The following is a 23,671-nucleotide window of genomic DNA, read 5'->3' as shown; positions in this document are numbered from 1 at the left end:
TGTCTACGGCCATCCCCTTCCCGGTGGTTGTGGAGGACGAGCCCAGGGCTGAAATGTTTGAGCTCCTGGACTATCCTTCTCCACCTAAGGAAGCGTCCACTGTTCCCTTGCACCATGTCCTGAAGAAGACATTGCTTGCGAACTGGACCAAGCCATTAACTAATCCCCACATTCCCAAGAAGATCGAGTCCCAGTACCGGATCCATGGGGACCCAGAGCTGATGCGCACTCAGTTGCCTCATGACTCTGGAGTTGTGGATTTGGCCCTAAAGAAGGCTAAGAGTTCTAGGGAACATGCTTCGGCGCCCCCGGGCAAGGACGCTAGAACCTTAGACTCCTTTGGGAGGAAGGCCTACCATTCCTCTATGCTCGTGTCCAAGATCCAGTCTTACCAGCTCTACACGAGCATACACATGCGGAATAATGTGCGGCAGTTGGCGGGCTTGGTTGATGCTCTTCCCCCTGAGCAAGCCAAGCCTTTTCAGGAGGTGGTCAGGCAGCTGAAGGCGTGCAGAAAATTCCTGGCCAGAGGAGTTTATGACACTTTTGATGTTGCGTCCAGGGCCGCTGCTCAAGGTGTGGTGATGCGCAGGCTCTCATGGCTGCGTGCCGCCGACCTGGAGAATAGAATCCAGCAGCGGATTGCGGACTCGCCTTGCCGTGCGGATAACATTTTTGGCGAAAAAGTCGAGCAGGTGGTAGAGTCTCTCCACCAGCGGGACACCGCATTCGACAAGTTCGCCCGCCGGCAGCCTTCAGCTTCTACCTCTACAGGTAGACGATTTTTCGGGGGAAGGAAGACTGTTCCCTATACTTCTGGCAAGCGTAGGTACAATCCTCCTTCCCGACAGCCTGCGGCCCAGGCTAAGCCCCAGCGCGCTCGCTCTCGTCAGCAGCGTGCGAATCAGCAAGGCCCCGCGGCTCCCCAGCAAAAGCAAGGGGCGAGCTTTTGACTGGCTCCAGCAGAGCATAACCGACATCCAAGTGTCAGTGCCGGGCGACCTGCCTGTCGGAGGGAGGTTGAAAGCTTTTCACCAAAGGTGGCCTCTCATAACCTCCGATCAGTGGGTTCTCCAAATAGTCCGGCAAGGATACACCCTCAATTTGGCCTCACAACCTCCAAATTGTCCACCGGGAGCTCAGTCCTACAGCTTCCAGCACAAGCAGGTACTTGCAGAGGAACTCTCCGCCCTTCTCAGCGCCAATGCGGTCGAGCCCGTGCCATCCGGGCAAGAAGGGCTGGGGTTCTATTCCAGGTACTTCCTTGTGGAAAAGAAAACAGGGGGGATGCGTCCCATCCTAGACCTAAGGGCCCTGAACAAATATCTCGTAAAAGAAAAGTTCAGGATGCTTTCCCTGGGCACCCTTCTCCCCATGATTCAGCAAAACGATTGGCTATGCTCTCTGGACTTGAAGGATGCCTACACACATATCCCGATACTGCCAGCTCACAGACAGTATCTGCGATTTCAGCTGGGCGCACGCCACTTCCAGTACTGTGTGCTACCCTTTGGGCTCGCCTCTGCGCCCAGGGTGTTCACAAAGTGCCTAGCTGTGGTAGCAGCGGCGCTTCGCAGGCTGGGGGTGCACGTGTTCCCATATCTCGACGATTGGCTGGTGAAGAACACATCCGAGGCAGGAGCCCTGCAGTCCATGCAGATGACTATTCGCCTCCTGGAGCTACTGGGGTTTGTGATAAATTACCCAAAGTCCCCTCTTCTCCCAGTGCAGAAACTCGAATTCATCGGAGCCCTGCTGGATTCTCGGACGGCTCGCGCCTATCTCCCAGAGGCGAGGGCCAACAACTTGTTGTCCCTCGTCTCGCGGGTGCGAACGTCCCAGCAGATCACAGCTCGGCAGATGTTGAGATTGCTGGGCCACATGGCTTCCACAGTTCATGTGACTCCCATGGCCCGCCTTCACATGAGATCTGCTCAATGGACCCTAGCCTCCCAGTGGTATCAGGCCGCCGGGGGTCTAGAGGACGTGATCCACCTGTCCACGAGTTTTCTCGAATCCCTGTATTGGTGGACGATTTGCTCCAATTTGACTCTGGGACGTCCCTTCCAAATTCCTCAGCCTCAAAAAGTGCTGACCACGGATGCGTCTCTCCTGGGATGGGGAGCTCATGTCGATGGGCTTCACACCCAAGGAAGGTGGTCCCTCCAAGAAAGCGATCTACAGATCAATCTTCTGGAGTTGCGAGCGATCTGGAACGCTCTGAAGGCTTTCAGAGATCGGCTGTCCCACCAAATTATCCAAATTCAGACAGACAATCAGGTTGCCATGTACTATGTCAACAAGCAGGGGGGCACCGGATCTCGCCCCCTGTGTCAGGAAGCCGTCAGCATGTGGCTCTGGGCTCGCCGTCAAGGCATGGTGCTCCAAGCCACATATCTGGCAGGCGTAAACAACAGTCTGGCCGACAGGTTGAGCAGGATTATGCAACCTCACGAGTGGTCGCTCAATTCCCGTGTGGTGCGACAGATCTTCCAGGCGTGGGGCACCCCCCTGGTGGATCTCTTCGCATCTCAAGTGAACCACAAGGTCCCTCAGTTCTGTTCCAGGCTTCAGGCCCACGGCAGACTGGCGTCGGATGCCTTCCTCCTGGATTGGGGGGAAGGTCTGCTGTATGCTTATCCTCCCATTCCTCTGGTGGGGAAGACTTTGTTGAAACTCAAGCAAGACCGAGGCACCATGATTCTGATTGCTCCCTTTTGGCCGCGTCAGATCTGGTTCCCTCTTCTTCTGGAGTTATCCTCCGAAGAACCGTGGAGATTGGAGTGTTTTCCGACCCTCATCACGCAGGACGAAGGGGCTCTTCTGCATCCCAACCTCCAGTCCCTGGCTCTCACGGCCTGGATGTTGAGGGCGTAGACTTTGCCTCTTTGGGTCTGCCAGAGGGTGTCTCCCGCATCTTGCTTGCTTCCAGGAAAGACTCCACTAAGAGAAGTTACTTCTTTCATTGGAGGAGGTTTGCCGTCTGGTGTGACAGCAAGGCCCTAGATCCTCGCTCTTGTCCTACACAGACCCTGCTTGAATACCTTCTCCACTTGTCTGAGTCTGGTCTGAAGACCAACTCCGTAAGGGTTCACCTTAGTGCAATCAGTGCATACCATTACCAAGTGGAAGGTAAGCCGATCTCAGGACAGCCTTTAGTTGTTCGCTTCATGAGAGGTTTGCTTTTGTCAAAGCCCCCTGTCAAGCCTCCTACAGTGTCATGGGATCTCAATGTCGTTCTCACCCAGCTGATGAAACCTCCTTTCGAGCCACTGAATTCCTGCCATCCGAAGTACTTGACCTGGAAGGTCATTTTCTTGGTGGCAGTTACCTCGGCTCGTAGAGTCAGTGAGCTTCAGGCCCTGGTAGCCCAGGCCCCTTACACCAAATTTCATCACAACAGAGTAGTCCTCCGCACTCACCCTAAGTTTCTGCCAAAGGTTGTGTCGGAGTTCCATCTGAACCAGTCAATTGTCTTGCCAACATTCTTTCCCCGTCCTCATTCCTGCCCTGCTGAACGTCAGCTGCACACATTGGACTGCAAGAGAGCATTGGCCTTCTATCTGGAGCGGACACAGCCCCACAGACAGTCCGCCCAATTGTTTGTTTCTTTTGATCCCAACAAGAGGGGAGTGGCTGTAGGGAAACGCACCATATCCAATTGGCTAGCAGATTGCATTTCCTTCACTTACGCCCAGGCTGGGCTGGCTCTTGAGGGTCATGTCACGGCTCATAATGTTAGAGCCATGGCAGCGTCGGTAGCCCACTTGAAGTCAGCCACCATGGAGGAAATTTGCAAAGCTGCGACGTGGTCATCTGTCCACACATTCACATCTCATTACTGCCTGCAGCAGGATACCCGACGTGACAGTCGGTTCGGGCAGTCAGTTCTTCAGAACCTGTTTGGGCTTTAGGATCCAACTCCACCCCCCGAGGGCCCTGTTTGTTCTGTTCCAGGCTACACTCTCAGTTAGTTGGTAATTTTTTAGGTCAATCTCAGTTATGTCCTCGCCGTTGCGAGGCCCAATTGACCAATGTTGTTGTTTTGAGTGAGCCTGGGGGCTAGGGATACCCCATCAGTGAGAACAAGCAGCCTGCTTGTCCTCGGAGAAAGCGAATGCTACATACCTGTAGAAGGTATTCTCCGAGGACAGCAGGCTGATTGTTCTCACAAACCCGCCCGCCTCCCCTTTGGAGTTGTGTCTTCCCTTGAAGTGTATTGTCTTGCTACATACTGGACTGGCCGGCTCGAGCCGGTTTCGGGCGGGAAGACGGCCGCGCATGCGCGGTGCGCGCGGGCGCGCGAGGGCTAGCAAAGGACTTTGCTAGTGAAGTTTCCGATTGGAGGGGCTGCCGTGGACGTCACCCATCAGTGAGAACAATCAGCCTGCTGTCCTCGGAGAATACCTTCTACAGGTATGTAGCATTCGCTGATTCATGCCTACCTGTTCCACTCCACTCATTTTATAAACATGTATCATATCTCTCCTCAGTTGTCTCTTCTCCAAGCTGAAGAGCCCTAGCCGCTTTAGCCTTTCCTCATAAGGAAGTTGTTCCATCCCCCTTATCATTTTCATCACCCTTCTATGTACCTTTTCTAATTCCACTATATCTTTTTTGAGATGCAGTGACCAGAATTGCACACAGTTTTCGAGGTGCAGTCGCACCATGGAGCAATACAAAGGCATTATAACATTCTCATTTTTGTTTTCCATTCCATTCCTAATAATTCCTAACATTCTATTTGCTTTTTTTATCCACCCTGCACTCTGAGCAGAGGGTTTCAAAGTATCATCAACAATGACACCTAGATCCCTTTTATGGTCGGCGACTCCCAATGTAGAACTTTGCATCATGTAGCTACAGTTTGGGTTTCTCTTTCTCATAGGCATCACTTTGCACTTGCTCACATTAAACGTCATCTGCAATTTGGATGCCCAGTCTCCCAGTCTTGTAAGGTTCTCTTGTAATTTTTCACAATCCTCTTGCAACTGAACAACTCTGAATAACTGTGTCATCAGCAAATTTAATCAACTCACTAGTTATTCCCATCTCTAGATCATTTATAAATATGTTAAAAAGCAGAGGTCCCAGCACAGATCCCTGGGGAACCCCACTATCTACCCTTCTCCATTGAGAATACTGACCATTTAACCCTACTCTCTGTTTTCTATCTTTTAAACCAGTTTTTATTCCACAATAGGACATTACCTCCTATCCCATGACTCTCTAATTTCCTCAGGAGTCTTTCATGAGGTACTTTGTCAAATGAAGTAGAAAGGTAGTGGGAAGTAGACCATGAACTCAAGAGACCAGTTTGATAATCTTAGGCCTTAAAGAATCTTTATTAGTCAAAGACTAAATATAGTACTGTGTTTCAGCGACCATCCTGCCTCAGGAGTCTTTTCTATATGAATATATATCAAAATCTCTAATATCAAATCTTTCATGGGCAATGGTACAAAGGATTGGTCTTGAGAAAGACCTTTGACAGATGCTACTGATAGCATTAAATCTGTGCATCTCATAAACAAGCGGAAAAATGCCTTTTGAAAATTCAGATACTCAATATCAACCAACTCACCTTTATCCACATGTTTACTCACCCCTTCAAAGAAATGTAGTAGATTAATGTGACAAAGCCAATATGGATTTAGTGAAGAGAAATTTTGCCTCACCAATCTATGCTTTGTTCTTTATAATGGTCTCTACCATTTTGCCAGGCATCAACGTCCGGCTCACCAGTCTATAATTTCCTGGATCACGTTTGGAACCCTTTCTAAAAATTGGCGTTACATTGGCCACCCTCCAATCTTCCGTTACCATGCTTGATTTTAAAGATAAATTACATATTACTAATAGCTCTGCAAGTTCATTTTTTAGTTCTATCAGTACTTTGTGATGTATACAATTCGGTCCAGGCGATTTGCTACTCTTCAATTTGTCAAATTGCTCTATTACATCTTCACCGTTTACACAGATTTGTATCCGTTTCTCTGACTCATTAGCACTGAATACCATTTCTGCCACTGATATTTCTCCTACATCTTCCTTGGTGAAAACTGAAGCAAAGAATTCATTTAATCTCTCCGCTACAGCCTTGTGTCCCCCGAATGCCCCTTTTACTCCTTGGTCATCTAGCAGGCCAACTGGTTCTTTTACCGGCTTCTTGCTTCTAATATACCAAAAAGGTTTTTACTATTTGCTTTTGCCTCTGATGCAATCTTCTTTGCAAAGTCTCTTTCTTTGCCTTCCTCATCAACGCTTTTCATTTGACTTGCCATTCCATATGCTGTTTCCTATTATTTTCAGTTGGATCTAACCATGCCGGCTGTTTGGCCTTCTTTCCTCCTTTTTAAATACATGGAACATATCTGGTCTGGGCTTCCAGGATGGTATTTTTGAACAGCATCCACGCCTAATGTAAATTTTTGACCTTTACAGCTGCTCGTTTTTTATGGACCGTTGTCCTCATTTTATCATAGTCTCCTTTTTGAAAGTTAAATGCGAACATATTGGATTTCCTGTGTGTACTTACTTCTATATGAAATCATGATGTTATCATCAAGTGGCTTCAGCACCATTACCTCCTGCACCAGAATATGGGCTCCACTAAGAGCTAGATCGAATTGTTCCCCCTCTTGTTGGTTCCTTAACCAGCTGCTCCATAAAGCAGTCCTTGATTTCATCAAGGAATTTTATCTCCCTAGCATGCCCTGACATTACATTTGCCCAGTCAATATCAGGGTAATTTAAATCACCTATTATTATTCTCCAGTTTGTTAGCCTCCCTAATTTCTGATAACATTTCTGCATCTGTCTGTTCATCCTGGCCAGGTGTACGGTAGTAAACGCATATCAATATCTTTCCCCCCTTTACACATGGAATTTCTATTCATAGGTATTTTAAGATGTGTTTTGTGTCCTGCAGAATTTTCAGTCTATTTGCTTCAAGGCCTTCCTTAACATATAATGCTACCATTCCACCAATTTGATCAATCCTATCACTGCGATATAATTTGTACCCTGGTATGACAGTACCCCATTGGTTATCTTCCGTCCACCAGGTCTCAGAGACCTATTATATCTATATTTTCATTTAGTGCAATACATTCTAACTCTCCCATATTATTTATTAGACTTCTGGCATTTGCATATAGACATTTAAAATAATGTTTGTCATTCCTATTTACAAATTGCTCAACAATCTTGAAAATCTGTCTGCACTTTATTTAAAGACACCTGGTCTACTATGGTCTCTACTGCAACCTTGCTATCGGGATGCCCCATCTCCTCTGTTTTGGTGAAATCTTTTAAAGATACCTTGTTCTGATCCATGCGCTTTTGATACTGTCAGCCTTCCCCCAGTTTCTAGTATAAGCTATTCTATCTAAAATGTTGACGCCAGCAGCCTGGGACCCTTGAACTGTGTTCCTCAGTTAATGCTTCTTATAATGGACTCTCCTTCTCATTGTTTTTGGGAGGTCCTTTGGGTTGAGTTAAATTCCTTGACTGTGGCTCCACCTCAGTACTTCTTTTCTAATCATAATGCTCAAAGGAATTATATAAGGGCAAAGGTTGGGAGGGTGAATGCCTCTGTGACGCAGGCTGTAATCTACCTGAGCCTATAGCAACCCATCTATTCCTCTGTTGCTTTATTCTCCTGTCAGTGCTGGAGTTAATTGGCTGGAAATTGGGTAGTCCTAGATGTTTCCTTAATTACTGCCAATTCCTTCTTTAGTTTGTAGATTGCATTATTTGGAGACAGATGGGGCAAGCTCTAAGGTTCCAGATGGTTTGCCTTAGGACTAAGGCACAACTAATATTGCATTGAATGAAAGTCATGTTGATATAATTAATAAGTGTGAGAAGGTGCACTATGTTAAGGGATATCAATTAGCAGGATTGCCAGAAAAGGTTTATTGAAGATAATTAACTTTTGGTTTTCCTATATAGGGAGATCCAGTCTAGGGATGGGTGGGAGAGGGGTGTGAAAGGGAGGCACTATAAAGTCAGCAGGGTGACAGAAATACAGCAAATTATAGCAGCAAACAGCTCTGCAAGCGAGAGGAAAGGAAGTTTTTTTCCCCCGTTATAGGATATATGGCGGTAAAGTCAGCAATGTTCTAGGAAGAATTTAGAGGAGATACACAGGTAAGAGAGCAGTACAGAATCTATAAATTAAATCAAATACAAATATCTAAAAATCTATACATTCGGAAAAGCTTAGCTTTCAGGCTTGTAATATGTCTCAGGAATTCCCAACAGCTCAGTTATATCTCAATGATCCACCTCCAAGACTCACCATCTGCTACTGGACCTGTTCCAGTTACTGGAGAGCTGAGGATTAACAGCATTAGCAGTTCATATTTTAAGAGCTGTGATCACACTGGGTAATTAATTGGTTTATCAGGGCATCATGCTTGCACATGTTGGTTATAGGTATTACTGTTAGGAATTGTAAGATATTATAGGAAATCCTCTCTGCTATATACTATTCTTCTGCATTGCTTTGTAAATAAACCTTTATCAATCAGTGCTCTCCTAGTCAAAGTTTCATTATCAGCAGATAAGGGGTTTGTGAACTCAGGGACCTATTTCTGGTGTGTACAATCCCTAGAAGTAATTTATTCTTATCTTTTCACACCACACTGTGGAGATCCCTCACAGCTCATCCAAGAGCTACTCAGAGATCAAACCTAGAAATTAGGGGCCAGATGCACTAAACAATGAGCCAGCAACATGGTTTTTAAACTGCTTCTAGCCAGTTTAGTGCGCAAGTAGTAAACCAGAACATGCACAAAGGGATACTCCGAGCCATTTTCCTGTCACGGTAGCAGCTAACGAAAACGGAATGCAAAGCTATTATAATGAGCTAATTACTATTATAACGTGAATGCGATGCACTACTGTTTCCGACCCCATGCACAAAAGCAGTCCCTACCTTTACCATGGAAATTTTAACGGGAGATGTGGACCTGCCGGTTCTTCATTATTGAAAGTAGGAGAAGGGGAGAAACAAGGCAGGGAAGATGAAGCACAAAAAAAAAAGTATACCAGCTTACACATAGCTTCTTTGAGTGTATGAAAGCCATGCCATATGTTTCTTTTTCAAATTACATTTTACTGTCAAGAAATGGGGGGGGGGCAGTACTGAAATGTAAATGTGTATGAAAGCCATGCCATATGTTTCTTTTTCAAATTATATTTTACTGGCAAGAAATTTGGGGGGGAGGGGGAGGGCAGTACCGAAATGTAAAGCATAAAAGTAATGGGGACTTACCAAAAATGCAAGGAAAACAAGGGTCCATCAAAGAAACTGCATCTGTGGCAAATGGGCTTGGCTCCACCCCCAGCTGTTCCTGCTGCTTCCTTCTATTGGCCGGCTGACATCCTAGAACGCCCATCTCCCTGAAGATGGACTCTCATTGGCCGGCTGCTGTCCCAACTCCTCCTCCCTGCAGGGCTTCCCTGATGACATCACTTTACAGCTGTAAACTGATTGAATCCAAACTTCCTGGTGTCCCCCTCTAGTAGTGAGTGGGCGGGACATCCCAGGCTGATGCTGTCCAATTGGTTTAGCCCCTCTCTGTGGAGGGGGACACCAGGAAGTTCGGATCCAATCAGTTCACAGCTCTAAAGGGATATCATCAGGGAAGTCCTGCAGGGAGGAGGAGTTGGGACAGCAGCCAGCCAATGAGAGTCCATCTTCAGGGAGATGGGCGTTCTAGGATGTCAGCCAACTAATAGAAGGAAGCAGCAGGAACAGCTGGGGGTGGAACCAAGCCCTGATGCTGCAGATTCTTCACAGAAAAGCAGAGAACAGCAGAGACGTTTTTCCCATATTTTCCCAGCATCTGGAGGCAGGGAGCTGCAATACAGGTATGCCCATCCAAAAAAAGCGCTTTTGTGTTTGCAAAAAAAAAAAAAAAAAAGGTTAAACGATTGACTGTTCTGCGCATGCTCAGCTCACTGACTTGCTTCCCCCATATCACATGCAAATGAGCTGGGTCACAAAAGCAACGAGCAGCTCATTTGAATGCGATTTTCTTTGTGAAACCCTCTGTGTTTCTAAATCGGTAAATTTTTACTGATTTGGAAACACAGACGGATCCTTAACGGGACCTTTGTGCATCTGGCTGTAGGAGTCACCAGCTTGCTTGTCTCTCTCTCTTCGATCATCAGGGCCTGGGTGTGGGAGGCTTTTCATGCTTTTGGATGCTTATAAGTTTCAATAGTAATATGTAAAATTGCAACACAGGTTCTCCGAGGACAAGCAGGCTGCTTGTTCTCACTGATGGGTGACGTCCACGGCAGCCCCTCCAATCGGAAACTTCACTAGCAAAGTCCTTTGCTAGCCCTCGCGCGCCCGCGCGCACCGCGCATGCGCGGCCGTCTTCCCGCCCGAAACCGGCTCGAGCCGGCCAGTCTTCTTTTGTCCGCACTCGGTACGGTCGTGTTTTCGCCGTGTCGAGCCCCGGAAAGTCGACCTCGCGCGTCCAATTTGTTTTGAACGTGTTTTTTTCCTTCGGGAAAGCTTTGTCCTAGTCGGGAAGTGCTCCGGAAACCCCCCGCCGGGTTTCGTGTAAATCCTCCCCGTACTTCCAGCTTTTTTGCCCCGGTAAGTTTTCTTTCGTCGTCGGGGTAGGCCTCTTTTCGGCCTCGGTCGAGATTTTTTCTCCCTCTAAATTTGGTGCTTCAAATTTCGCCATTTCGGCTTTTGATTTCGCCGGCGTGATTTTTCCGCCCATGACATCGAAGCCTTCCAGCGGCTTCAAGAAGTGCACCCAGTGCGCCCGGGTTATCTCGCTCACTGATCGACACTCGTCGTGTCTTCAGTGTCTGGGGGCCGAGCACCGCCCTCAGAACTGCAGTCTGTGTTCCCTGCTTCAAAGGCGGACTCAGGTAGCGAGACTAGCCCAGTGGAACGTGTTGTTCTCGGGCTCTTCGTCGGCATCGGCACCGGGATCTTCGAGTGCATCGACGTCGTCAGCGTCCAGACCATCTTCCTCGGCCGCCCCTGCATCGAGTGCATCGAGGCATCGGGCCTCTGCATCGGCGCCGAGACATCGGATAGCTGCATCGACGTCGGTGGTACCAGGACCTCGTCTGCTGATGTCGTCGGACGGTGGTGCATCGGGTGGAGTGCAGGTGAGGGCTGTCCATTCCCCTGCTGGTGGCGGTGAGCCCTCGGGTGGGTCTCCGCCTACCCTGAGGGCTCCTGCGGTACAGCCCCCCCGAGATCGACCTCCTTCAGTCTCGGCCCCGAGGAAGCGACGGATGGATTCGACGTCCTCCTCGTCGGTGCCGGGGAGCTCCGGTGACATGCTTCGGAAGAAATCGAAGAAGCATCGACACCGGTCTCCTCCCCGTGTCGGCACCGAGAGCTCTGGGTCGCCGAGGGATTCGGCACCCAGCAGGCATCGGCACCGAGAGGACCGCTCACCCTCTGTTCAGGAGGTGTCGATGCGCTCCGCTCTGGACAGCCCGGAACAGCCTCCACGCCCGGAACAGGTACTGACGTCGACGCCTGCATCGACCTCTCAGCCTTTCTCTGCAGCCGCTCTAAACGAGAGCCTCCGGGCCGTTCTCCCAGAGATTCTGGGAGAGCTGTTGCGCCCTACCCCTCCGGTACCGGCGGTGCTTGCGCCACCGGTACCGTCGAGCGTGGCGCCGGCTGGCCCATTGCCCAGGTTGAGGTCCCTCGGTACCGCGTGCGGTACCGACCGCGGCCACCTCCCAGGAAGGCTCCCCGACTACGTCGGCGGAGGGAGCTTCGCCGATGCGGGCGAGGGAGTCTACCTCTCGACGCCCCCATCGTGGACGGGGTTCCACGGAGTCGAGCAGGGCGAGGTTGCAGACACAGGTCCGTGAACTTGTGTCTGACACCGAGGGTGAGGCCTCGTGGGAGGAAGAGGAAGATCCCAGATATTTCTCTGACGAGGAGTCTGAGGGTCTTCCGTCTGATCCCACTCCCTCTCCTGAGAGACAGCTTTCTCCTCCCGAGAGTCTGTCTTTTGCCTCCTTTGTCCGGGAGATGTCTACGGCCATCCCCTTCCCGGTGGTTGTGGAGGACGAGCCCAGGGCTGAAATGTTTGAGCTCCTGGACTATCCTTCTCCACCTAAGGAAGCGTCCACTGTTCCCTTGCACCATGTCCTGAAGAAGACATTGCTTGCGAACTGGACCAAGCCATTAACTAATCCCCACATTCCCAAGAAGATCGAGTCCCAGTACCGGATCCATGGGGACCCAGAGCTGATGCGCACTCAGTTGCCTCATGACTCTGGAGTTGTGGATTTGGCCCTAAAGAAGGCTAAGAGTTCTAGGGAACATGCTTCGGCGCCCCCGGGCAAGGACGCTAGAACCTTAGACTCCTTTGGGAGGAAGGCCTACCATTCCTCTATGCTCGTGTCCAAGATCCAGTCTTACCAGCTCTACACGAGCATACACATGCGGAATAATGTGCGGCAGTTGGCGGGCTTGGTTGATGCTCTTCCCCCTGAGCAAGCCAAGCCTTTTCAGGAGGTGGTCAGGCAGCTGAAGGCGTGCAGAAAATTCCTGGCCAGAGGAGTTTATGACACTTTTGATGTTGCGTCCAGGGCCGCTGCTCAAGGTGTGGTGATGCGCAGGCTCTCATGGCTGCGTGCCGCCGACCTGGAGAATAGAATCCAGCAGCGGATTGCGGACTCGCCTTGCCGTGCGGATAACATTTTTGGCGAAAAAGTCGAGCAGGTGGTAGAGTCTCTCCACCAGCGGGACACCGCATTCGACAAGTTCGCCCGCCGGCAGCCTTCAGCTTCTACCTCTACAGGTAGACGATTTTTCGGGGGAAGGAAGACTGTTCCCTATACTTCTGGCAAGCGTAGGTACAATCCTCCTTCCCGACAGCCTGCGGCCCAGGCTAAGCCCCAGCGCGCTCGCTCTCGTCAGCAGCGTGCGAATCAGCAAGGCCCCGCGGCTCCCCAGCAAAAGCAAGGGGCGAGCTTTTGACTGGCTCCAGCAGAACATAGCCGACATCCAAGTGTCAGTGCCGGGCGACCTGCCTGTCGGAGGGAGGTTGAAAGCTTTTCACCAAAGGTGGCCTCTTATAACCTCCGATCAGTGGGTTCTCCAAATAGTCCGGCAAGGATACACCCTCAATTTGGCCTCTCAACCTCCAAATTGTCCACCGGGAGCTCAGTCCTACAGCTTCCAGCACAAGCAGGTACTTGCAGAGGAACTCTCCGCCCTTCTCAGCGCCAATGCGGTCGAGCCCGTGCCATCCGGGCAAGAAGGGCTGGGGTTCTATTCCAGGTACTTCCTTGTGGAAAAGAAAACAGGGGGGATGCGTCCCATCCTAGACCTAAGGGCCCTGAACAAATATCTCGTAAAAGAAAAGTTCAGGATGCTTTCCCTGGGCACCCTTCTCCCCATGATTCAGCAAAACGATTGGCTATGCTCTCTGGACTTGAAGGATGCCTACACACACATCCCGATACTGCCAGCTCACAGACAGTATCTGCGATTTCAGCTGGGCGCACGCCACTTCCAGTACTGTGTGCTACCCTTTGGGCTCGCCTCTGCGCCCAGGGTGTTCACAAAGTGCCTAGCTGTGGTAGCAGCGGCGCTTCGCAGGCTGGGGGTGCACGTGTTCCCATATCTCGACGATTGGCTGGTGAAGAACACATCCGAGGCAGGAGCCCTGCAGTCCATGCAGATGACTATTCGCCTCCTGGAGCTACTGGGGTTTGTGATAAATTACCCAAAGTCCCATCTTCTCCCAGTGCAGAAACTCGAATTCATCGGAGCCCTGCTGGATTCTCGGACGGCTCGCGCCTATCTCCCAGAGGCGAGGGCCAACAACTTGTTGTCCCTCGTCTCGCGGGTGCGAGCGTCCCAGCAGATCACAGCTCGGCAGATGTTGAGATTGCTGGGCCACATGGCTTCCACAGTTCATGTGACTCCCATGGCCCGCCTTCACATGAGATCTGCTCAATGGACCCTAGCCTCCCAGTGGTATCAGGCCGCCGGGGGTCTAGAGGACGTGATCCACCTGTCCACGAGTTTTCTCGAATCCCTGTATTGGTGGACGATTTGCTCCAATTTGACTCTGGGACGTCCCTTCCAAATTCCTCAGCCTCAAAAAGTGCTGACCACGGATGCGTCTCTCCTGGGATGGGGAGCTCATGTCGATGGGCTTCACACCCAAGGAAGGTGGTCCCTCCAAGAAAGCGATCTACAGATCAATCTTCTGGAGTTGCGAGCGATCTGGAACGCTCTGAAGGCTTTCAGAGATCGGCTGTCCCACCAAATTATCCAAATTCAGACAGACAATCAGGTTGCCATGTACTATGTCAACAAGCAGGGGGGCACCGGATCTCGCCCCCTGTGTCAGGAAGCCGTCAGCATGTGGCTCTGGGCTCGCCGTCAAGGCATGGTGCTCCAAGCCACATATCTGGCAGGCGTAAACAACAGTCTGGCCGACAGGTTGAGCAGGATTATGCAACCTCACGAGTGGTCGCTCAATTCCCGTGTGGTGCGACAGATCTTCCAGGCGTGGGGCACCCCCCTGGTGGATCTCTTCGCATCTCAAGTGAACCACAAGGTCCCTCAGTTCTGTTCCAGGCTTCAGGCCCACGGCAGACTGGCGTCGGATGCCTTCCTCCTGGATTGGGGGGAAGGTCTGCTGTATGCTTATCCTCCCTTTCCTCTGGTGGGGAAGACTTTGTTGAAACTCAAGCAAGACCGAGGCACCATGATTCTGATTGCTCCCTTTTGGCCGCGTCAGATCTGGTTCCCTCTTCTTCTGGAGTTATCCTCCGAAGAACCGTGGAGATTGCAGTGTTTTCCGACCCTCATCACGCAGGACGAAGGGGCTCTGCTGCATCCCAACCTCCAGTCCCTGGCTCTCACGGCCTGGATGTTGAGGGCGTAGACTTTGCCTCTTTGGGTCTGCCAGAGGGTGTCTCCCGCATCTTGCTTGCTTCCAGGAAAGACTCCACTAAGAGAAGTTACTTCTTTCATTGGAGGAGGTTTGCCGTCTGGTGTGACAGCAAGGCCCTAGATCCTCGCTCTTGTCCTACACAGACCCTGCTTGAGTACCTTCTCCACTTGTCTGAGTCTGGTCTGAAGACCAACTCCGTAAGGGTTCACCTTAGTGCAATCAGTGCATACCATTACCAAGTGGAAGGTAAGCCGATCTCAGGACAGCCTTTAGTTGTTCGCTTCATGAGAGGTTTGCTTTTGTCAAAGCCCCCTGTCAAGCCTCCTACAGTGTCATGGGATCTCAATGTCGTTCTCACCCAGCTGATGAAACCTCCTTTCGAGCCACTGAATTCCTGCCATCCGAAGTACTTGACCTGGAAGGTCATTTTCTTGGTGGCAGTTACCTCGGCTCGTAGAGTCAGTGAGCTTCAGGCCCTGGTAGCCCAGGCCCCTTACACCAAATTTCATCACAACAGAGTAGTCCTCCGCACTCACCCTAAGTTTCTGCCAAAGGTTGTGTCGGAGTTCCATCTGAACCAGTCAATTGTCTTGCCAACATTCTTTCCCCGTCCTCATTCCTGCCCTGCTGAACGTCAGCTGCACACATTGGACTGCAAGAGAGCATTGGCCTTCTATCTGGAGCGGACACAGCCCCACAGACAGTCCGCCCAATTGTTTGTTTCTTTTGATCCCAACAAGAGGGGAGTGGCTGTAGGGAAACGCACCATATCCAATTGGCTAGCAGATTGCATTTCCTTCACTTACGCCCAGGCTGGGCTGGCTCTTGAGGGTCATGTCACGGCTCATAATGTTAGAGCCATGGCAGCGTCGGTAGCCCACTTGAAGTCAGCCACCATGGAGGAAATTTGCAAAGCTGCGACGTGGTCATCTGTCCACACATTCACATCTCATTACTGCCTGCAGCAGGATACCCGACGTGACAGTCGGTTCGGGCAGTCAGTTCTTCAGAACCTGTTTGGGCTTTAGGATCCAACTCCACCCCCCGAGGGCCCTGTTTGTTCTGTTCCAGGCTACACTCTCAGTTAGTTGGTAAATTTTTTAGGTCAATCTCAGTTATGTCCTCGCCGTTGCGAGGCCCAATTGACCAATGTTGTTGTTTTGAGTGAGCCTGGGGGCTAGGGATACCCCATCAGTGAGAACAAGCAGCCTGCTTGTCCTCGGAGAAAGCGAATGCTACATACCTGTAGAAGGTATTCTCCGAGGACAGCAGGCTGATTGTTCTCACAAACCCGCCCGCCTCCCCTTTGGAGTTGTGTCTTCCCTTGAAGTGTATTGTCTTGCTACATACTGGACTGGCCGGCTCGAGCCGGTTTCGGGCGGGAAGACGGCCGCGCATGCGCGGTGCGCGCGGGCGCGCGAGGGCTAGCAAAGGACTTTGCTAGTGAAGTTTCCGATTGGAGGGGCTGCCGTGGACGTCACCCATCAGTGAGAACAATCAGCCTGCTGTCCTCGGAGAATACCTTCTACAGGTATGTAGCATTCGCTGTAATGCGGTGCTGGAGAGATAAAGTGGGCAGGGCACTAGCGCTCCAGATGAAGGTGCAAGAAATCTTCATGTATCTGCTGAATGACTATGCTTCCAATAAGGATCAAATGCAATTTCTAAAAGATGTACTGAAAACAGTATCTCTGAACTAATGTATGTATTGTTCGGGAGAGGGGGATCTCAAGCATGCAGCTGATGACAGTAGGGACAGGACTGTGGAACCTATGAGTGCTGCAGTTTGTAATAGTTCTAATACAAGAATATAGCTTAACAGATATATGGAGACTAAGACACCCACATGAAAGGAATTACACTTGCTACTCTAGTTCTATTCCAGAACAGATTACTTTTGTCATTCATTTGGATTTGTGGTGGTGGTGGTGGGTGGAGGGAGGTTGGTATTGGGATTTAGCTCACACCTTTTCAGTAGTAGTTCAAGGTGAGTTACATCCAGGTACAGTAGGTATTTATCTGTCCCCTGAGTGCTCACAACCTAAGTCTGTAGATTGAAGCAACAGAGGGTTAAATGACTTGCCCAAGATCACAAGGAGCAGCAGTGGGATTTGAAGCTTGGCTTTCCCGGTTCATAACCCGCTGCTCTAACCATTAGCCTATTCCCCTACTCAAGTCTGTGCCTGAAGATATCTGAATGTTGGGTACGCATCATGTGGTCAGATCATATCATAAGTATGTGGTGTGGACATGGAAAGGGGAATGGCTCCAAGGCTTGGTTGATGAATGCTCCAGTCTGAATGATCCTCCATTTGTAGAGTAGCTGGGTCAATATCTACTGAAGCATATACACCTGAATGACACTGGGGAGTTGGAGCTATGTATGGTATGAGACACACAAAGTTGCCATGCTAGGTAAATTTTATTGAATATGGGGCTCATAATAAGAGAGTAAAAGAGAAATGATTATTAGATTTAAAAAGAAACCTGGGGTTACTGGAAGAGGTGAAGAAAACAGAGAGGCAAAGCCATGCCCAGCACAGGTCCAGAGAAAAGAAAAAAAAAAAAAAAACAGCCAGAAGAACCAACTAGTGGTTGATAAAGGGATTTATTTGAGAAAGCAATCTTTGAAGACAAGGTGTGTTATATATTGTCCTACTACACAGGTGTTTTAGTCATAACCAGATATGTTTCAGCAGCTGGCCCGCTTGCATCAAGGATGCATAAAATATCTGTATTAGGAACAAGACACACACTGAGATATGAATTTCAAGCACAAAGATTGCCTACACTGGACTCAAGAGGTCAATGTGCATGGCTTCATTATGAATAAAACACCCTGTTCCACTATGTCGCTAGTGATGGACCCCCAGCGAGTCCCGGGGAATGCTGGAGGGTTTAGGGGGATGGAGGGATTCAGCTAATGTAATCAGGGGGTTGGGGAGATTGTGCAGTCACTGTTTAGTATTGCTTCTGTGGTTTAAAATCACCATACATTGCCGTGCAGAACCTGACACATTATCTGATATGGTGGTTGACGTTGATGTTTGAATTCTGCATGTCTAAAATGGGTCCACCCACCCATGGGATGTAACCACCTCAGGTAGATTCATGGTGGCATGTATTTTAGAAAGGGATCTAGGTTGGCCAACCCTTTTCTAAAGTACATGTGATATTGAAGATGTCCTGATTGTGACATCTTTATTCAGGGTATGTGTGTCCTTTCTAAAATGCTGCTCATTATGTTTGTGGGAGTAAGATAACTTCTGTATAAAAGATGGGAAAAAATTAGCCAATGCACTATTCAAAGCAATGGCCAACATTATCAGAGTAACAATACTCAGTAGGGGAACTACCGCTCAAAAAATCCAAAATATCAAACAAGAAAAGAGCGGGTTTGTATGAATGGGAACCCTGTTCAAAAACAGTGATAAGGAAAAGTGGAAAGGACCTCAGATAAGTGACATACAGCAATAATGCTGAACAAATTGTGCTCTACGTGAGCGTCACTACAAATCAATCACTGGTCACTTTCTCACCATCCTCCTATATGCTCAAATTTTGTAACAAACAATCAAATATTAAATATCAAAAGCTACATTGCCCATAATGTTAAACATCACTTAGCTGCAAAGCGGTCGCCATCGGGCTTCCCTGCCCAACAGACCCATTTCACCACCACAGGGCTTCTTCGGGGGCAAACGGAGGGACCCTCAGCATGACCATACTTTGACAACTGGACAATCTTGCAAACTACCATCCAAGACACTGGCTTTCTGTAAGGAGGCCACTTTTTGCCTCCTTACAGAAAGCCAGTGTCTTGGATGGTAGTTTGCAAGATTGTCCAGTTGTCAAAGTATGGTCATGCTGAGGGTCCCCCTGTTTGCCCCCGAGAAGCCCTGTGGTGGTGAAATGGGTCTGTTGGGCAGGGAAGCCCGATGGCGACCGCTTTGCAGCTAAGTGATGTTTAACATTATGGGCAATGTAGCTTTTGATATTTAATATTTGATTTGTTTGTTACAAAATTTGAGCACATAGGAGGATGGTGAGAAAGTGACCAGTGATTGATTTGTAGTGACGCTCATGTAGAGCACAATTTGTTCAGCATTATTGCTGTATGTCACTTATCTGAGGTCCTTTCCACTTTTCCTTATCACTGTTTTTGAACAGGGTTCCCATTCATACAAACCCGCTCTTTTCTTGTTCAACATTATGAGAGTACCATTCTACCCAAAGTTGTTCTTTATGTTCCACCCCTCTTAAGCCTAAACCTTATAATGGGCTTCTCTGGGTCCCTAAGACAAGTGGATACATACCTGACATCAAAATCCCTTTTGGGAAGTATGAACTCCCCCTCAAACCACAAGTCAGGAACCCCGGAATACAGTTAGATTCAACACTTACTCTGATTCCCCAATTCCAAACAACCTTCAAGAGCTGCTTCTACTATTTGTGACAGCTACGATGTCTCTCTCCTTACATCAAGAAGGTAAATTTTATCCCAGATGTGCATGCCATGGTAACATCAAGACTGGATTACTGCAATGCACTATAAGATGGTCTGACTACAAAGGGCCTGCACCAGCTCCAGTTGATTCAGAATACAGCAGCAAGACTCATAGAAGGTTGCAAGCGACATGACCACATCATACCATTTTTGCAAAAACTTCATTGGCGACCAGTACAATACAGGGCAAAATTTAAAACTCTATATCTGATCTTCAAGGCCCTGAAATGAAATGGCCCTGAGAATCTGAAGAATAGGATGATCCTCCACACACCGCCAAGCACACTAAGGTCCTCCCAAGGACTTTCACTAACTACACCCTCTCCAAAAGACATTACATGATGTGATACCCACAAGCGAGCCCTTCTCTGGAGTAGCCCCCACACTCTGGAATGCATTGCCTGAAAGGCTCTGCTTAACACAAGACTATCTCTATTTCAGGAAGCAGATGAAAGCATGGTTCTTCAACCAAGCCTTTAATGGAAGAACTAACTATCTTGTTACTCTCACTCACACAAGGATTGACTTGGCTGCACATACTTCAGCGGGACATGTTTATCCACTCCTACCCTAGCTGAGATAATATTTAAACCATCTCTCTGACCTCATGTGGAACTTTCTTCAGTCACCTTACTTTCTAATTCTTCCTACTTTCTTACTCATCTATATGTTACAACTTTGACTTACCCTTCACTACCAATTATAATGTTCTATTACGTATTGAGTTAACATTGCAAGTAGTATACCATGCCATACTTTGTATTGATAGTTGAATATTTTTACTGCTGTAATTGCCTATTGCTCATGTTTGATCTATTCTTACTGTACACCGCCTTGAGTGAATTCCTTCAAAAAGGCGGTAAATAAATAAATAAATAAATAGGGAAATAAACTGGGATGAAGAAACAGGAAACATTAACCTTACCTTTTCTGGAACTCTGTGCCATTTGAGAAGAAATTGCCACCAGTGCTGGGCGTACAAAAACATTCACCACCTGGTTCCTGTAGGAGGTGCACATTAGTACAGACAGAGCCCACTGAAACACTAGCTCCTCCGTCAGCCTGCTCTCTTCCTTCCTTCCTCCTAGTAAAACCACACGGCCATCAACTAGGCTCATCAAGTTTGAGTGCAGAGTGAGGCTGGACCTGACCACTTTACTGGCAGACAGATTACCTGAAAGCAATCAGTCAAGTTATGGTAAAAGAACAGTATGAAGAATGTGCAGATTTGTGAGAAGTTCTATACGCAATATTAACAAATATATATATATTTTTAATTCAGTCCCCAAATCTTCTTCGGGAGTTGTAAAATAAATGTGACTGAATGCTACATGGAAAAAGAACCTGTCAGTTTTAGGCTCATGCAAAGTATCTTAGTCATGGTCACGTCCATGGTTTTCTCCTGATCACTTTCTCATTTCAATACACACAGAGAAGTATTTACATTTTTTAGCATACCAGGCCAATCAAGAAACCCTCCGAAAGACCGGGTTAAGTCTCTCAGCCACAGTGTCTTCTCAACTAGCACATCGTAGTCCATGCCTGGCAAATTTTGCAACAGGATAGTTGCAACAAGGGCTCCTGGGCTTAGAACCATGTTTTCTATTTGAATAAGCTCTATTCTGTAGGCAACATCTCTAACAAATGCTTGCAGGTCTTTTGATGGTCTTTGGGAAATATGCCTGAAACAACATGGAAATGTGGTCAATACGGATGCATTTACAAGTTCAAGAGCGATACGGTCTGTAAAGGAGTTCAGTATCAGTGATGCACTACTTCTGTTGCCCTCCTGTAAACACATGTTTTTATCTGTTGAGAGCTATTGTGAGGATTCTCTCTAACACAAGAAAAAAAAGAAAAGCTCACCGCTACAACTTCGTTGGATAACAGATTAAATTGATTCTATCAAAGAAAGATGCTCTTGAAAAAAAAAAAAACAAAAAAAAAAAAAACTTACCTCCTCTTTGCTCCTCCCCTTTCCCTACACCAATGGGAATCAGTTTTAGAGGATTTATCCAACTACAGCACTATTTGCTACAAAGGCTAGCCAGGTACTGTTTGATGGAAAACACTGACACTATAATCAATCAGTAGTAGTAGAACAAAAACAAAAAACACAACAAAAGCAAATGAGAGTTCCATACAGAACTAATGGAACCCACTTTCTAGAACAGGTGCACACATACACAATTATACATGGATTAATTTTAAAAAATAAATAGCTGCTAAGATACGCTGAGACTCTGACATGCCCTGAGAATTTGGTGAGGGCTGGACACTAAACACAGAAGCTATTAGGGGCACACATCTCAAACCTTTCCTCCATATAACAAGCTAACAAAGCATTAACTCTTCAAATGTGATCTTACAAGCCAATTCATGGGTCACAGAGCCATCACCTCTCCTTCAGGACCAATATGAATAAAACCTTTACCCCAATGGATATATATATTTTTTTTTAAGGAGGTAGGGTGGGGTTTTTTTTTTCATGCATTAGCAGAATCCAGCAGCTGACATGAACACTCACTTAGGTGAGTGAAATAAGGTCTTTTCAAGAAGGAATGGATAATGTCATTTTCAACCAATCAGGCAGGGCTAACTCATGGTACTGTGGTACCCTGACCTAACTTTTGCATTGGTGCCCCCACACACCACTCTCATCGACGATCCAGCATCTGTACCTCCACTTCCCCCCCCCCCCCCCCCCCGCCTCAACCCTCCACCCCAAGTCTACCTTCAAACATGTCTTTACTCTTAGAAGTCACCTACAGCGGCAGCAATTCACATATGCTGCCTGTAGCCAGTCCCAGAGCATTTCCTCTACCACATGCAGCCCTGCCGGAAACAGGAAGTTATCTCAGAGGGGGCAGTAGAGGGAAGGTCCAGGCTGGCCACAGGCAGCATGTATGAATTCCTGCTGCTGCCAGAGACCTCTAGGCATACAGATATGTAAGACCATGGGGAGCCTAGAGAGAACAGTGATTTTGGCACCCTTTTATCACCAGCACCCTGAGCCAGTGCCTCACCTGGTCCATATGGTAAGCTGTCCCTGCAATCAGGAATTAGCAATTAAATTGCGCATTCTTTCTTGCCCATGGAACCTATTTTTAATAGTTTGTTATTTAACTATTTCAATAGCAGGTTAACTGGGTTATTTTAATGTCTGGGGTAAATAACCCAATCAGGAAACCTGATTTTTTTTTAACATCCTTGGCAAGCTAACTTTGGTGGTTTCAGTATTCAGGCTACAGAAGGAAACAAAAAATGGGAATGAGGCAGTAAAGAACAAAAAAAGGCTCATTAACATGTTACATCTGTATCACTTTACACCTGGTTGTCTTGAAAAGCAAAAGGTGTTTCAAGCTTTCAGAGTCAAATCACTGAGCATCAGAATCTCCAGTACCTTGGCACCAAGTTGTACTGGAAACGATTGATCCTCCCAGAAGCCAAAGTTCGTACAGATACAGGCTGCCCGAAGTACACATGTATGCTTCCAAAATTCTCACTCAGGATCCTCCTGGCTTTCAATAACCCCTGTTTTTAAGGAATGGAGAAAAAGGGTGAATATACAGTTTAGAAAAAGCAGCATAATAAATTAATTCAAAGGTCATCTGCAAATTGTGGTAAAGCTTAAGATCAAACAGACAAGCACAAAACCCCCCCCAAAACAAACCAAAAACATACAAGTGGTTACTTTGCATGCTGTGTTTAGAAATAAAGGTAGTTACCATGGCGGCATAACATGGGAATATATTGCATGGTAGCTGCAAATTTGACACAGCAATCAGTAGGAGTGGAACCAACATTTTCTAATTTTGGTTCTACACTAAAGTGCCAATTAGCATGTAGTGCCTGGCTGCAGTTAACAGTATTTAGGAGGTGGTAAGTGCTGCTTCCGTGTTAACTGTGCATTAACCAATGATTAGTAAGTGGAATAAGCTAGCTAGCTGGCTAAAATTTCCATGTCCATTCACTGCCCATGCTACACCCCTGATACATAAAGCAATTAACATGTGGCTTACCGTGTGGTACTGCTAAATTACCACAAAGCCCCTTAACGTAGCTCTGTGTTAGCAGTTACTGTGTGTTAAATGCCTCATGTAGTTTGGTAAAAGGGCTGCATAGTTATTCAAAGAGGGAACCGACTAAAATGTTTGATCAAAATAGATAGTGTGATTAGAAATCTGAATCATGTGATCACAACTGATCAAATGGTGTCTTTCAGTCAGAGAAATCGATT

The 23,671-nt window shown here is 47.9% G+C and overlaps 1 protein-coding gene across 2 annotated transcripts in view; it reads right to left on the bottom strand.

Moving 5' to 3' along the window:
* The window catches only part of GNPAT (glyceronephosphate O-acyltransferase), a 127,553-nt gene that overhangs the window by 28,952 nt on the left and 74,930 nt on the right, over positions 1 to 23,671 (bottom strand). For both annotated transcript variants that reach the window (XM_030196441.1, XM_030196442.1), the window contains exons 8-10: positions 22,835 to 22,965; positions 20,890 to 21,113; positions 20,357 to 20,605 (exon numbers count right to left, since the gene is read on the bottom strand). In XM_030196441.1, the coding sequence (XP_030052301.1) occupies positions 20,357 to 20,605; positions 20,890 to 21,113; positions 22,835 to 22,965 (604 nt within the window). The remainder of the gene's footprint in view (positions 1 to 20,356; positions 20,606 to 20,889; positions 21,114 to 22,834; positions 22,966 to 23,671) is intronic.

This window comes from Microcaecilia unicolor, chromosome 3 (genome assembly GCF_901765095.1).
Source record: "Microcaecilia unicolor chromosome 3, aMicUni1.1, whole genome shotgun sequence".
NCBI classification, from domain to species: Eukaryota; Metazoa; Chordata; class Amphibia; order Gymnophiona; family Siphonopidae; genus Microcaecilia; species Microcaecilia unicolor.
Note: the sequence above shows the minus strand (reverse complement) of the source record. Positions and strands in the feature narration are given on the sequence as shown.